At 38.9% G+C, this 13902-nt stretch overlaps 1 protein-coding gene across 1 annotated transcript in view; it reads right to left on the reverse strand.

Annotated features, from left to right (window-relative positions):
* The window catches only part of PDE7B (phosphodiesterase 7B), a gene marked incomplete at its 5' end in the record, with an annotated part of 34026 nt that extends 30957 nt beyond the window's left edge, over positions 1 to 3069 (reverse strand). The window contains 2 exons of the mRNA XM_015572062.1: positions 1003 to 1066; positions 2911 to 3069. Of these exons, the coding sequence (XP_015427548.1) occupies positions 1003 to 1066; positions 2911 to 3069 (223 nt within the window). The remainder of the gene's footprint in view (positions 1 to 1002; positions 1067 to 2910) is intronic.
* Between the last annotated feature and the right edge of the window lie 10833 nt (positions 3070 to 13902).

Genomic DNA, 13902 nt, shown 5'->3' on the forward strand with positions numbered 1-13902 from the left:
CTTTTGAAAGACCTGTAGCATCTTACCACATCGCTAATTAAGTTAAACAAATCTTTGCCATGTGCTCATTTCATATTTCTATGAGTCATGAGTATAATCTCTTTTGAACATGTTCTTTGGTTCACAGTTAATTTCATTTACTGGTACCAATTTCTCAGATGATTTGAGCAAAGGGAGCTAAGAAATTATGGAATCCATCCCTATGTGGCCTAGTTAGCTTTCTACAGTGGAAAGCTCAGTTTTATGGTCTGAGGCTGTACTCTCTCCACTATATGTTGTTTCTCCAGTAATAGAATGATGAGAAAACAAGTTGCAATGACAAATCACAAGCTTTGTAGATGGTGGGAATAGGAAAGTTAGCATTAAATATGATGTCTTTCATTGGCTCCCTAAGCTCATCAGCATTTGTTGAATAGGCAGATGAAAATATAATAGGATTTTATTATTTTCTTAAAGAAAGCCTTTGTAGGCACAAAAATTTTAAAAGTGAAACCAAAGACAATATCTACTTTCCTTTCAGCTGCAGCCTAAGCGTTTCTACTCTATCCTCAGCAATTGTTTTCATCTGAAGACGCCAAACATACCTGGACAATACCGGGCGCGAGGGCAGGTTTGACTCACTTAATGAAAGTGCACAATTACCTGCCCTGCAGGACTGATCAGATGAGCAGTTTCTAACATTATTGGCTAACATTGAACTTCCTCTTTTTGGAGAGAGCCAAAGTGCTCTGCAAGGACAGAATCTAATCTGTGGTTTCCTAATTCCTTTGGGATCATCAAGGCCAGAAGGAAACTGTCTTAAGACTTTAAGGCCAAATTTATTCATTATTCTTTTTCAGCAGTAATTTTCCCTGCCCTGGTCCTCCTTGAGTGGCTGGAGACTTATGAAAGTGGGGGAAAGAGGGAAAAAGGATTACCAATGTTTAAAAATAAGTATTGTTTTCATAAAATTAATCCCATTTATGGTGTATATTTTAGTGTGAATTCTTTGGGGTGACTTACCATTTGTCAAGCGATCAAACAAGAAAATGTCAAAATCCCACATTCCCACTTTGGAGAGCATATGCTGAAAGGCAAAAAAAAAAAACCACTCAAATGAATCACATTGAAGACTCAAATATTCACTTTGAGACACAGTCGCTTAAACAATTAAGATGGTGAAAATACAGTAGCATTCTACTATCAACGTACAACTGTTTTGTGGTGAAATAAATCTTACTCTACTGGCTAATCACAACAGTGTTAAAGGGACAGGCTCAGGGATCAGTCTGCCTGATCTGATGTCAACCACATCTCTTATTGCCTGTGGAACTGTGGGCAGGTTCCTTAACTTCTCTGTACCTCAGTTTCCGAATTTGAAAAATGTGGCTGATATTATTCCTTCAGAGGGTTGTTGTAAGGATTAAATAAGGTAACGTATGTAAATATAAATGCCTGTAATTTAAGGGCTTATAACAGTGCTTATACATAGTAAGCACACCCATGTTAGATGTCTGTTAAAACTATAGTTCAGTGAAGCCTCTACATGGTAAACTATTATTCACTTAAGGCAGGTTTACAACTAATTTTAATAAAATGGAGTCAAAATGATGGCTGAGCACATTATTCTGCTCAACGTGGGACTAAATGTGAAATGAACCACTGTAACAGAAAACTGAAGAGCGAGCAATTAAAAATATTGGGGAAATCTAAAGACCTACTTTCAATAGGCTTATCCTATTTTTCTTTTAAAATACCCCAATGCTTAGAAACTCTCAGTTAGACACGTAGTTGCAGATGCTGATTCTCTCCTCACTGTAGCTTCTGCGACTGCCTTCCTTCTTCTCCGCTCACGGCCATGGCTAAGGTCAGGACCAGCTCCTGCTCCCCTACCTGCCCCTGAATGGCTTTGTATCTTGTGAAAAGTCCAAAGGCCTCATCGTGGCCCACGGAGACTTTCACAACAACATCAGGGCAATGAAGGGTTAAGAGGTTGTTTGTGAGATCTAGATGGAGTGAGCATTTTACCCAAGTCATACAAAGCTAAGGGCCAAGCCAGGACTTGGTGCTGATACATGAATTCTGGCCCGCTGCTCTTCTGTATCTCAGCGTTGCCTTTCTCGAGAGGTGGCTGCTGTCACTGAGGCTCCGGTGCTGAGGGCTTGGTCTTATTCTCCTCTTACCAAACAAATGAACAACAACAAACAAATTCGCTCAATTCAGGCCTTGGGTTGTTAGAAGGAGTGATCCCCGACCCCTTCTCTTTTGTGGACCTAATATTGGGAATTAGTTCTTCTGATATTACTTGCTACTTATTTCTTAATAGTATATATGTAGCATAATATTACTTAGCATGTAAACTATAAGACACTACCTTTGACTTATATTTAAACTGAGGCAGTTTATTTCTAAACTCTCAATTCCTTTGGCAGTTTGGGTTAGAGATAGCCTGCAGGCTTTTGTTTAGAATGTCACACATTAGTGTCTACCTCAGTTGGACCAGTGAATGGCAAAAATAATTATAAAATTAGTAACAATTATTTGAATGAATTAAAAATTATGGAAAAGATAATGCACCATATTGCTATCTTAAAATGGAATTAAGAGTTGGTAATTATTGGGTTAATTTCATGGTAGCTATTACAATGAGATAATTCAATGGGTTAAATATGTTTTGCACATTTATACACTAAAAATAATTAGGTATGAATATATTTAGCATGCAAACATGCTTTACCTCATCACCCCTATGAGGTGTGTATTTCCATTAACTTCATTTTATATTAGAGAAAAAAGTTCAGAGATGTTGAGTAACCAGCCAAAGCCACAGAGCATCTCAGTGTCAGAAGCAGGACTCAACCCTACTACCCGTGGTGGCACATGCTCTCGGGCCCTGTCTGCGGTGAGGTGGCACGGGGGTAGCTAGCTCACCCTTGCTTGTCCAAGGTAGTCTTCATCCAGCAGGTGGAGAGGGGCCTGTGGGATAATTCCACGAAGCAGCCTCGATGCATGGAAGTATCTTTGAAAGCTTAACAGTCTTTTCACCTTTTTCTTGGTGCCAATTTCCCCTGAGTGTGTTGTATCTGTGGAAAGTAACCAAATTCAGAAATTATATATTTATAAGGCCCATTTTACCCACTATGTAAAAATACAAGGTATTATAAAGGAGAGAAGTATTAAAGATGCTCTCAAGCCCAGGTGGTATGGCTCAATGGTTGAGCATCGACCCATGAACCAGGAAGTCATGGTTTGATTCCCAGTCAGGGCACCTGCATGGGTTGTGGGCTCGGTCCCCAGGAGGGAGCCCACATAAAAATAAAAAACATATCCTATATAATAAAGAGGGAATATGCTAATTGACCCTCACACCTTCACACAAGATGGCCACCCCCATGTGGTCAAAAGATGGCTGTCAAAAGATGGCCGGCAGAGGAGGGCAGTTGAGGTGGGGGCAAGCCTGCAGGGGAGGGCAGTTAGGGGCAACCAGGCTGGCAGGGGATGTCAGTTGGGGGTGACTGGCTGTCAGGGGAGGACATCTAGGGGCAATCAGACCGGCAGGGGAGCAGTTAGGCATCAATCAGGAGCAGTTAGGCATCAATCAGGCTAGCAGGCAGAAGCGGTTAGAGGCAGGCAGGCAGGCAAGCAGTTGGGAGCCAGCAGTCCGAATTGTGAGAGGGATGTCCAGGCCTAAACTGGCAGTCGGATATCCCCCGAGGGGGTCCCAGATTGGAGAGGGTGCAGGCTGGGCTGAGGGACAACCCTCCCTCAGTGCACAGATTTTGTGCACTGGGCCTCTAGTTTTTTTTATAAAGATGCTCTCAATGCTTTCTTAAATATAGTCTATTTAACTCTATATTTAAAATTTTTCTAGAACAAAAAGTAATATTTCTTATATATTATATTTATTAAAATACTGAAATATTTTTAGCCCTGGCCAGGTAGCTCAGTTGATTAAAGCATCATCTCCATACACCAAGATTGTAGGTTGGCTACCTGGTCAGGACACATATCAACCAGTGAATGCATACACAAGTGGACCAACAAATCAATCTTTCTCTCTCTGTCTCTCTCTCTCCCCGTCTCCCTTCCCCTCTCACTAAAAACCAATACGTTTAAAAAAATTTTTAAAGTTGAGATATTTTAAAACGTAATTTTCGAAGACAAAGTGTATGAATTAAAAACTGCATTTTCTTATTAATGATGCCAATATGCTTAGTAAGAAAAATTCCCATACTTCTGCATGAATTTAAAGAAACAGTTAAGGTTTTTTCTGCTGCATTAGAACGAATGTTTGAAAATTTAGATTAGGTTCTCATTCTACACTCATTCTAGTCTGATCACACCCTGCACCTGAAGTAGAAGGATTGAGCATACACTAGCTTAGACAAGAGGAAATGTTTTCTAATGTTCCAAGAATATCAGTGGCAAAGGCACCAACAATCTCAGCCTAAAAGCCACCTACGTTCTCTTGACATGCAGCGTTTGCTTTCTAACGGAGCACATTCTCTTGTGCTGGTGGCCGTGAGAGTCTGATCCTGACAGTAGAGAGATTTTAATACTCATTCACATGTACCTTTCAAAACTTGACTGTTGACATCGTGGTGATTGCCCAGAAATACCCCAAGCACATTATTTGAATGCCTGTCAAGGTAAGTCTTGTCTCAGCTGAAATGCTGTGAGTCACTCTATGGCCACGTCAGAGACATCTGCTGCCAATTTTGGATCTGGAGTCAATTGAACAGTTTAGTAGGAAAATGTACTGTTCATGTATAAAGAACTTTGGTTTCTCTCATGCCTCCTCCCATCTGCCCTTTCCCTCTATGGAGCTCAAAATCACAGTGGATGCCAGAGGCAGCAGAAATAGTGGTCCGGGGCTCCTTAGCAATGTGGCCCTCCCCTCCGACAGTGAGTGAGTGACTGGTATCGGTTTGTTACTTATGTTGTATTATACATGCTGAGGCATAATTCAGGGCAGACAAAACCTACTGTTCTCTGGAAATGCTGCCTAATTAATTTTTTATTTTATTTTAAAATGAATCTAGATTTCATGTGTGGAAAGAGGCAAACACATAGATTAGAGGAATATAATAAAAGTTGGGTGTTTAGGCACATATCAATATTAAAAAAATGGATTATATGACTCAATTCTACTAGTGAGTTCTTACTCATTTTTATCAGTTTATCAAGTCAAAGTACAAGATAAAGTAGGTGATTTATCTATTTAAAAAATATTTTGAGCCTGGCTGGCATGGTTCAGTGGTTGAGGGTTGATCTATGAATCAGGAGGTCATGGTTCGATTCCTGGTCAGGGCACATGCCTGGGTTGTGGGCTCGATCCCTGGTCGGGGGCATGCAGGAGGCAGCTGATCAATGATTCTCTCTCATCATTGATATTTCTATCTCTCTCTCCTCCCTTCCTCTCTGAAATCAATAAAAAATACTTATATAAAAATATTTTGAGTGTTACTAAGGACAGACAGACACTGTTCTAGAAACCTGATGAGATCCTTCAGTTCTGGATGCCCCAGGGAGAAAAACAAAGATCCCTGTCCTCATTCTAGGACAGAGAGACAGACAATAAGCAAGAAACATAAAGAAGAAGTAATTTACAACAATGTGTTAGAAGGTCTTAAGTGCAATGGGTAAAAAAAAAGGCGAGCAGGGAATGAGGGCTCAGAAGTTCTGTGTTGAGGGAGGGAGTTATGTTTGGTGTCATCAGAGTCTGCAATTAAACAAACAAACAAACTTGAAGTAGATGAGGGAGCTGGCCAAGCAGATATCTGGGGAAATGCCTTCAATACAGAGGGACCAGCACCAATAACTCTAGAGTGGGAAGGATCCCTAGCATGCTGGTATGCAGGAAGGAGAGCAGCACCTGTCCTGCGGGGATGGAGATGGGAGAGAAAGGGGGGAGTAAGAGGTGAGGGCTTAGAGCAAAGGGGGTATGAGAATCATACAGGACCCTGTAGGCCATTGCAACATTTGGGCTCTACTCTGAGTGAAACATGGAACCACTTCAAACACTTTGAGTGAAAGGGTGGTACAATCATGCTTACATTTAAAATAGGTCATCCTGGCTTCTGTGCTGAGAGCAGATTATAGGAGTAAGTTTTGATGTAGTGAGACCTGTTGAGGCCATTGAAATACTCAAGGCATGAGGTTATGGCTGCTCACACCATGTGAGAACAGTGTTGAGGTAGGGAAAAGATCCTGACTATATTTTGGGTACCTCCAAGTTTTTGGCCTGAATAACCAGGATAATGGAGCTGCCATCATCAGAGATGGGGAAGGCTGCAGGTGGAGCAGGTGTGGGGGTGGATTTCAGTTTTGCATATGTTGAATTTGGAAGTCTATTAGAAAATCAGGTGAAGATGTCAAGTAGAAATAAGTGTGGCTCAGTGGTTGAGGGTCCAGCCATGAACCAGGAAGTCATGGTTTGAATCTGGGTCAGGGCACTTGCCTGGGTTGTGAGTTCAATCCCCAGTAGGGGACGTACAGGAGGCAGCTTATTGATGATTGATGATTCTCTCTCATCATTGATGTTTCTGTCACTCCCTCTCCCTTCCTCTCTCTGAAATCAATAAAAAACACACACATGAAATAACAGAAATAAGCGGATATAAAATCCAGAGCTTGGGGGAGAAGACTGGGTTAGAAACATAAATTTAGTTGTCAGATGAGATGACCTAGGGAACGAGCGTAGATACAGATGAGAAAAGCATCCAAGTCTGAGTTCTGCAGTACTTCAACTTTAACGGGTATGGAGAAGAGTAGAAAAGATCAAGAGACAGAAGGAGTACCCAGAGGGTTGGAGGAAAACCAGGAGAGTACCATTGTTTGGGAGGCTAGTGAAGACAATATTGTGAGGAGAAAGTTGTGACCCTCAGTCTTAAATGCTGCTAATAGATCGAATATAATGAAGACTGAGCATTGACCATGGGCATATAAATCTGTCAGAATTCATTGAACTATGCTGGTTATGCCAAAAAATAAGGGAGAGCTCAAAGAGTGATGGGATTACTTAAAAATGACAGAGGAGACAACTTGAAGGGATCCCTCTGAGCAAATATGGGAAAACTGGAGCATCAAAATGGAAAATGGGAGAATGGATCATAAACCCTAAGAATCCACAGTCCATACTGGTAGTAAGCAAGTAAATAGTAAATAAATAAATAAGGAGAAGGGAAAGTTCTTTCTTTGCAGAGAGTGACAACCAATAATGTAGATGAAATTAAGAGTTAGAAAATTACCATTTTGCAGCCTTTATAGTAAAAACTGATTCAAATAGAATCACCCATGGATACTAACATTATTAAGCCAAAGTTTAAAAAGCAACAAAATAATTACATTGTATCAAAGTATCTTCCCCACAAATATTCATTAGAAAAAAAAAAGAGTGGTATTTTAGTGAACAAATGTTCTACTATTTTAAATAAAGTTATCATCACCGGTGATGGGAGAAACTGACCTCATATGCTTCCTGATATAATGTGACATGGCCTGTGTAGTGTTCCTCCACCAATGGCACATCTGACCCCAATAAAAAGGAAATACCAGAAAAACCCAAGTTGAAGGATAATCTACAAAATGATTGACCTATACTCTTAAAAAATGTCCATGGTATAAAAGACAAACTTGGGTATTGTTTCATGATATTAGATGCCAGATATAGTGCACTAAATGCATAGCATGACCCTGAATTGGATCCTGGATTAGAAAAAATTTCCATAAATGAAACTATTAGGGAAATTTGTGAAATGAGGATATGGACTTAAATATGAGTTACATGTTATTTTTCCATACATGAGTTACATACAGTAAATGTAGATGATCAGAAAGTAATTGTTTCTATTCACTAAAATTGTCATTTTGATTTAAATACTATTGATCTAATGATCCTGTGAAATGGAGACATTAAGTTTAGATCCATTTTATCCTTAAACCAAAGAAGAAAACAAGATTCTCGCCTTCCCTACTTGTTTGTTTCACCCTGTAATCAAACAGATAACAGTCCACAAATATGACAGAACACAGATCTCTTGATCTTGATTTAAATTTATGATATTCCTTGGCCTTAATTTTTAAAAAAATATATTTTTATTGATTTCAGAGAGGAAGGGAGAGGAGAGAGAGATAGAAACATCAATGATGAGAGAGAATCATTGATCAGCTGTCTCCTGCACACTTCCTACTGGGGATTGAGCCTGAAACCTGGGCATATGCCCTTGACTGGGATCGAACCTGGGACCCTTCAGTCTGCAGGCTGACGCTCTCTATCCACTGAGCCAAAACGGCTAGGGGTCTTGGCCTTAATTTTTATTTTAAAAATATTTTGTTAACACATTGTTTGTGGGTAGTTTTTATCGCGCGCTAACAGGTGGCGCGGGCCATTTTTGCTAATTTTTTGCGCAAATGGCAACATTCAGTAAAATTACGATAACTTTAGTTTACGTATTTATACGTTACCCGCATTCTACTGCTAGTCTATAAAAAATGTATTAATACGTGTCCCATGCTCTACTACACTGGTAGAACGTATAAATACGTAGAACGTATAAATACGTTTCCCTCATACAATGTGTTAAAATATTATATGTTGATTACTGAGTTATTTGGTACCCTCTTGAATTTTGAGCCCGAGGTAAATGCCTCAGACCCTCACCCTAGTTCCAGTCCTATCACATCTTTGGAGCATAAGCACAGATAATGTAAAAATCCTATATAATAAAAGGCTAATCTGCAAATAGACCGAATGGAGTAACAACCAAACAACTGGTTGCTATGAAGTGCACTGACCACCAGGGGGCATGAGCTGAACATGGTGGGTGTTGGCCATGGCCGGATGGTGGAGCAGGTGAGCAGGGGCACCAGACCAAGGCGGGTTGCTGGTCCCTGTCACTGGGGCGAGCCTCAGGTGGTTACTGTTAATTCTTTGCTCCTGCGCACCATAGTCCCACCTGGCGCTTGCATCTGCTGCCGGCGCCAGCGCCACTCGCACCCACTGCTGGCACCAGAGCCGCCTCTTGCACCCTCTGCTGGTGCCTGGAGCTGGTCCCGATCACTCTGCACCCTTAGCAGGTGCGAGCGGAGCTGGCACCAGCAGCGAGTGGGAACAGTGGAGGCTGGAGCGGGGCTGCCAGCAGACAGGGAACGGGGGTGGGAGGGGCCGGGTGGAGGTGCGAAGGATGGGCCGAGACTCACCCTTGTGCCTGCCGCAGCCTTGCAGCCACAGTTCCTTTCAAGAGACAGGAATTCATGCACTGGGCCCCTACTAATTCGATAATAAAATAAACCTAGACAATAAAATCATCTCATAGTTAATTTTTATGGCAGCCTATAGGTTAAAAAATGTAGCATATGCTATATATAGCAATATTTTTAAACTACCAAGGCAAGCCATGGCAATGCTTTTTAGTATTTCCATCTGGATATTCTTTAATCACAAGAAAATAATTCAGGATTGATGCTAGATAGCTATTTATAAAAGCAAAAGGGCTTAATTTTTTTATTTGAGAATATACATAAGGCTAAATGAAAAATAAATCCTCAAGGTAGCTCTTTAAAGAGGAAGAACATTCAATAATGCCAAAACAAATTTATTTAAAACAATATTAATAACTTATTTATCAACTTTCATTTAGGGAGTACTTTGTGCTATGTGAAATAATGAAAAATTAGCATATAAGAAGATGAAGGTACAGTTGGGAGAAAAAGAAACCCATATAAAGAACAATCTGTGAATAATAGTCATAAATACTGCTTTGTGAAGTGTTGAAATGTGTTGTACAATTACTGAATAAGATCTGACACATTTGTTTCCAAAGGACTTTCAGTGAATAGCTATTATTTTAGATATATCATAATATGTATTTCTGAATAGACATTTAAATGATTAGTGAAGCTAAGTTTTACAGATAACTCAACTAAATTCAGCTTGTGAAAATTTAGTCTGAACAATGTCCCTAATACTAAAACACTTGGTTTATTTAATGCCTTTATATAATTAAAAAGATTATTACTTAAAGGCATTCAAAATCATCCTAATGGTGCTTTTTATTTGAATTTTATTGTTTTATGGGCTATGGGTCCCCAAATCCCATTTGGAATGGTTATAAAATGCTGCTCCAGAATGTTTCATTGCCTAATCTATGTGCACATTGACCTTCATTGTAAAATCCATTTTCTGCTTACTTGTTCTTTTATGAATTTCACAAATATGTGCATATTAACACATTTCTATGCTATTTAGACACTAATTTTAGGGTTATAAAGTTTAAATTGGCATGGTCAGTATGGTAATTAAAAAATTCACAAGTTGGGGTTGGCTTAAATGCAAAAATGCTAATAAAAATTATTTTCATTTTGAGTACCTTCTCTATGACATATTCTCTTCAGAAGGGCTAATAAATTTTGGCACCAGGAGAAACCTTAAACCTAGAATAAATACCTGGGATAAAAAAAGCTATAAGCACACCGATATGATGTGGCTCTTTTTGTCAGCTGTGTGCCTGGCTCCTTCAGCAAGGTCTGCCTGCATTGTTTCCAGAGTACGCATGTTAGTAGCTGGTGCAGGAGCCCCTCGGGTGATACCAAGAACAAAGAAAACCTTTCTATTTAAGTGAACAGAACTCGCCTCGAGCAAACATGAAGACCCAACTCCATAAATCTAATATCAATACTTTCAGAACATTAATCCAACTAAATCTTTAAAATAATACTAATAACAAATGCCCTACTTTTAAACTGCACTAATAATTATTATAATACCTATATGTTATATAATTACTATTATATGTTTTAATAATTATATGATACTTATAATACAATTCCTTCCTGGGTGAGTGGTTATTCATATGCTTTGTTTACTGTTCTCATAAAAATTTTAATATGTCTTGTTCTACAGAGTTATTGGTATAAATAACTTACTATTCCCCAAGGTAGGAAACCATCTTATGCAATTTTGTAATCCCTTATATCTAGTGCATAATCTTACACATGATGAAAACTTCACATTAAATTCATTGATTTAATTTGAATAAATCCTCTTAGTTTACAGAAATATCATAATCAAATGCCATTTAACAATAATATTCCAGTTATAAAGTACAACATGCTAAAACATACATGTTAGTTTTTGGAATCATTTTCTCAAACCCCCAAATGGAGTTCTGGGCCCAGGCCCCCCTGCCCAGTGATTGACCTCTATAACACTCAGCTGGGCCTATATGATTGCAAATTCACTCTTATCTACACATCTGACTTTCTCATTAGGCTGAAGGTCTAGGAGGCCAGATTCCTGCTAGTTTTCTTTGCATTTGCACAATATGCTGCAAGTTATAGGTGTTAAATGTATGATGACAGAATTAAATAACTTTCCTACGTGTGTGCTACAGTTCTAATTTCAAGAACGATGAGACTTGGAGAAATCAGGATGAAATTCCAGTTTTAAAGATGCAGTTTTAAAAATGTTGAGCCCTAGCTGGTTTGGCTCAGTGGATAGAGCGTTGGCCTGTGGACTGAAGGGTCCCAGGTTCGATTCTGGTCAAGGGCACATGCCTGGGTCCCCAGTAGGGGGGCTCGGTCCCCAGTAGGGGGCATGCAGGAGGCAGCCGATGATTTTCTCTCATCAGTGATGTTCCTGACTCTCTCTCCCTCTCCCTTCCTCTCTGAAATCAATAAAAATATATTTTAAAAAATTGTGGAGAAGAATTAGTTTGATTTTGATTCTGGGAATCAAACTAATTAATCAAGTGCTGTCACTACTTGATGGCTGTCACTCAACTCTCATCTTTCACAGTTTAACCTCCCTAGACATTAAAGTCTCCATTTATTCATAAAAAGAACAAGCTGCCAAAAAGCCTTTTAAAATATAGAAATAATCTTGATGTTATTTTAGAAAAACCTATTGACTCTATCAAAAAACTGTTAGAACTAATAAACTAAGTAAAATTGCAGGATACAAAATCAATACACAAACATCTGTTGCATTTCTATATACTAACAATGAACTAGCAGAAAGATAAATTAAGACAACAAATCTCATTTACAATTGCATCCAAAAACATAAATCACCTAGGAATAAATTTAGCCAAGGAGGTGAAAAACCTACATGCTGAAAACTATAAGACAGCAATGAAAGAAATTAAAGAATACACAAATAAATGGGAAAATAGTCTGTGCTCATGGATTGGAAAAATAATGTTGTTAAAATGTCCATAGTACCAAAAGCAATCTACAAATTCAATGTAACCCCTATCAAAATTCGGATGGCATTTTTCATAGAAACAGAAAAAAAATCCTAAAATTTGTATGGAACCACAAAAGATCTCAAATAGCCAAAGTGACCTTGAGAAACAAGAACAAAGATCAAGTCATCACGTTCCCTGATTGCAAACTGTATTTCAGAGCTATAGCAATTAAAAAGTATGGTATTGGCATAAAAACAGATACATAGAATAAAGAGCCCAGAAATAAACCCACACATATACGTGCATTTAATTTGTGACAAAAAGCCAAGAATATACAATGGGGAAAAGACAACCCCTTCAACAAAAAGGGTTGAGAAAACTGGACAGACACATGAAAAAGAATAAAATTGGACCACTAAATTACGCCATACACAAAATTTAACTCAAAATGGATTAAAGACTTGAACATAAGACATGAAACTCTAAGGGGAAAACATAGATGGTAATCTCCTTGATATAGGCCTTAGTGATGCTTTTCTGAATCGACACCAAAAGCAAAGGCAACAAAGACAAACACAAGTGAGACTACAAAAAGCGTCAACAAAGGAAACTATCAACAAAATGAAAAGACAACCTACTGAATGGGAGAAAATATTTGCAAATGATATATCGGAGTTAAAAGGAGCTAAGAAGTAAGTTCTCTAAATCGAGGTCTTGAATGGAGATGTTTTAAATCCCCATGTCATCAGCTCTTCTATGTACAGCACTCACGACTACTTGATGGCTGTCACTAAAAGAAGAGTTTTGCTTTGACACTGCCACAGAGTGGGAGGAGGAGGAGGAAAAAGAAAAGTCTTTAAGGCAGGGTAAATTGTTTCTCTAGTTCCACTTTTTAACATGTTTACTTTTCAATTGTCATTTCTCTTTTATGTTCCTGACAGTAAAGAGAAAACCAACATGGTTGATATGAGTCATAGAATAGAATGAACTCCTTCCTCAGTTCACTGTACCCACACCTGCTACATCAGTGCTAGGAAAATGTGCTCAGAAAGTGTCCAAGGGGGTTAAAATCCTTGTCCTCCTGAACTACCCAATGCACTGCTTTTTTGACAAAATATGCTGGTTTTAGCCTATTATTTTACCTAATATACACCCCATTCCAACCCGTGGATTATGAATCTCTAAATTCTGGGGTTCAGGGATGGTTGAAAAACTATTTCCTTTTTGTAAGGAGGGAAAAGGGCTTTAAAAATAAGCTCTTAAGACTTTTCTGGGCAATAGAGAGACTTCAAAATCCCAGTTTGAATGAAATTTAAATGAATTAGTGAGAAGCAGCTCAAATTTCCTCAGTCCTAAAGAAGAAATATATGCCAGGCACAATGTGGTTTTATTGAACCCTCCGCTTCTCAGAGTTTGAAATGTTTAGCAAATCCTGGGTTTTGAGGGCAATGGTTTGTGGTGAGCAAATTGAGATGACCAAACTTTCAGTTGATTCTAAGTCTCCAGAGGTTAAAAACTGTTGCATTAACTCCATAGTTCTCAGCATATATTTTAAATAAGTTGGTTCTTATATTTGGAGATATGTGTTTGGATTGTTACAGTTCACTACAAAAATTCCAGATGTGTGTTGTAATAGACATGATCCCCTTTCAATCTGTCTGCTTATCCTCTGCCCCAGGATCATGGACTAACCCCTTGATTGCCTCCAGTTGTCCCCTCCAATCTATCTCACCTC

Source organism: Myotis davidii, unplaced genomic scaffold (genome assembly GCF_000327345.1).
Source record: "Myotis davidii unplaced genomic scaffold, ASM32734v1 scaffold266, whole genome shotgun sequence".
In the NCBI taxonomy this organism is placed as follows: Eukaryota; Metazoa; Chordata; class Mammalia; order Chiroptera; family Vespertilionidae; genus Myotis; species Myotis davidii.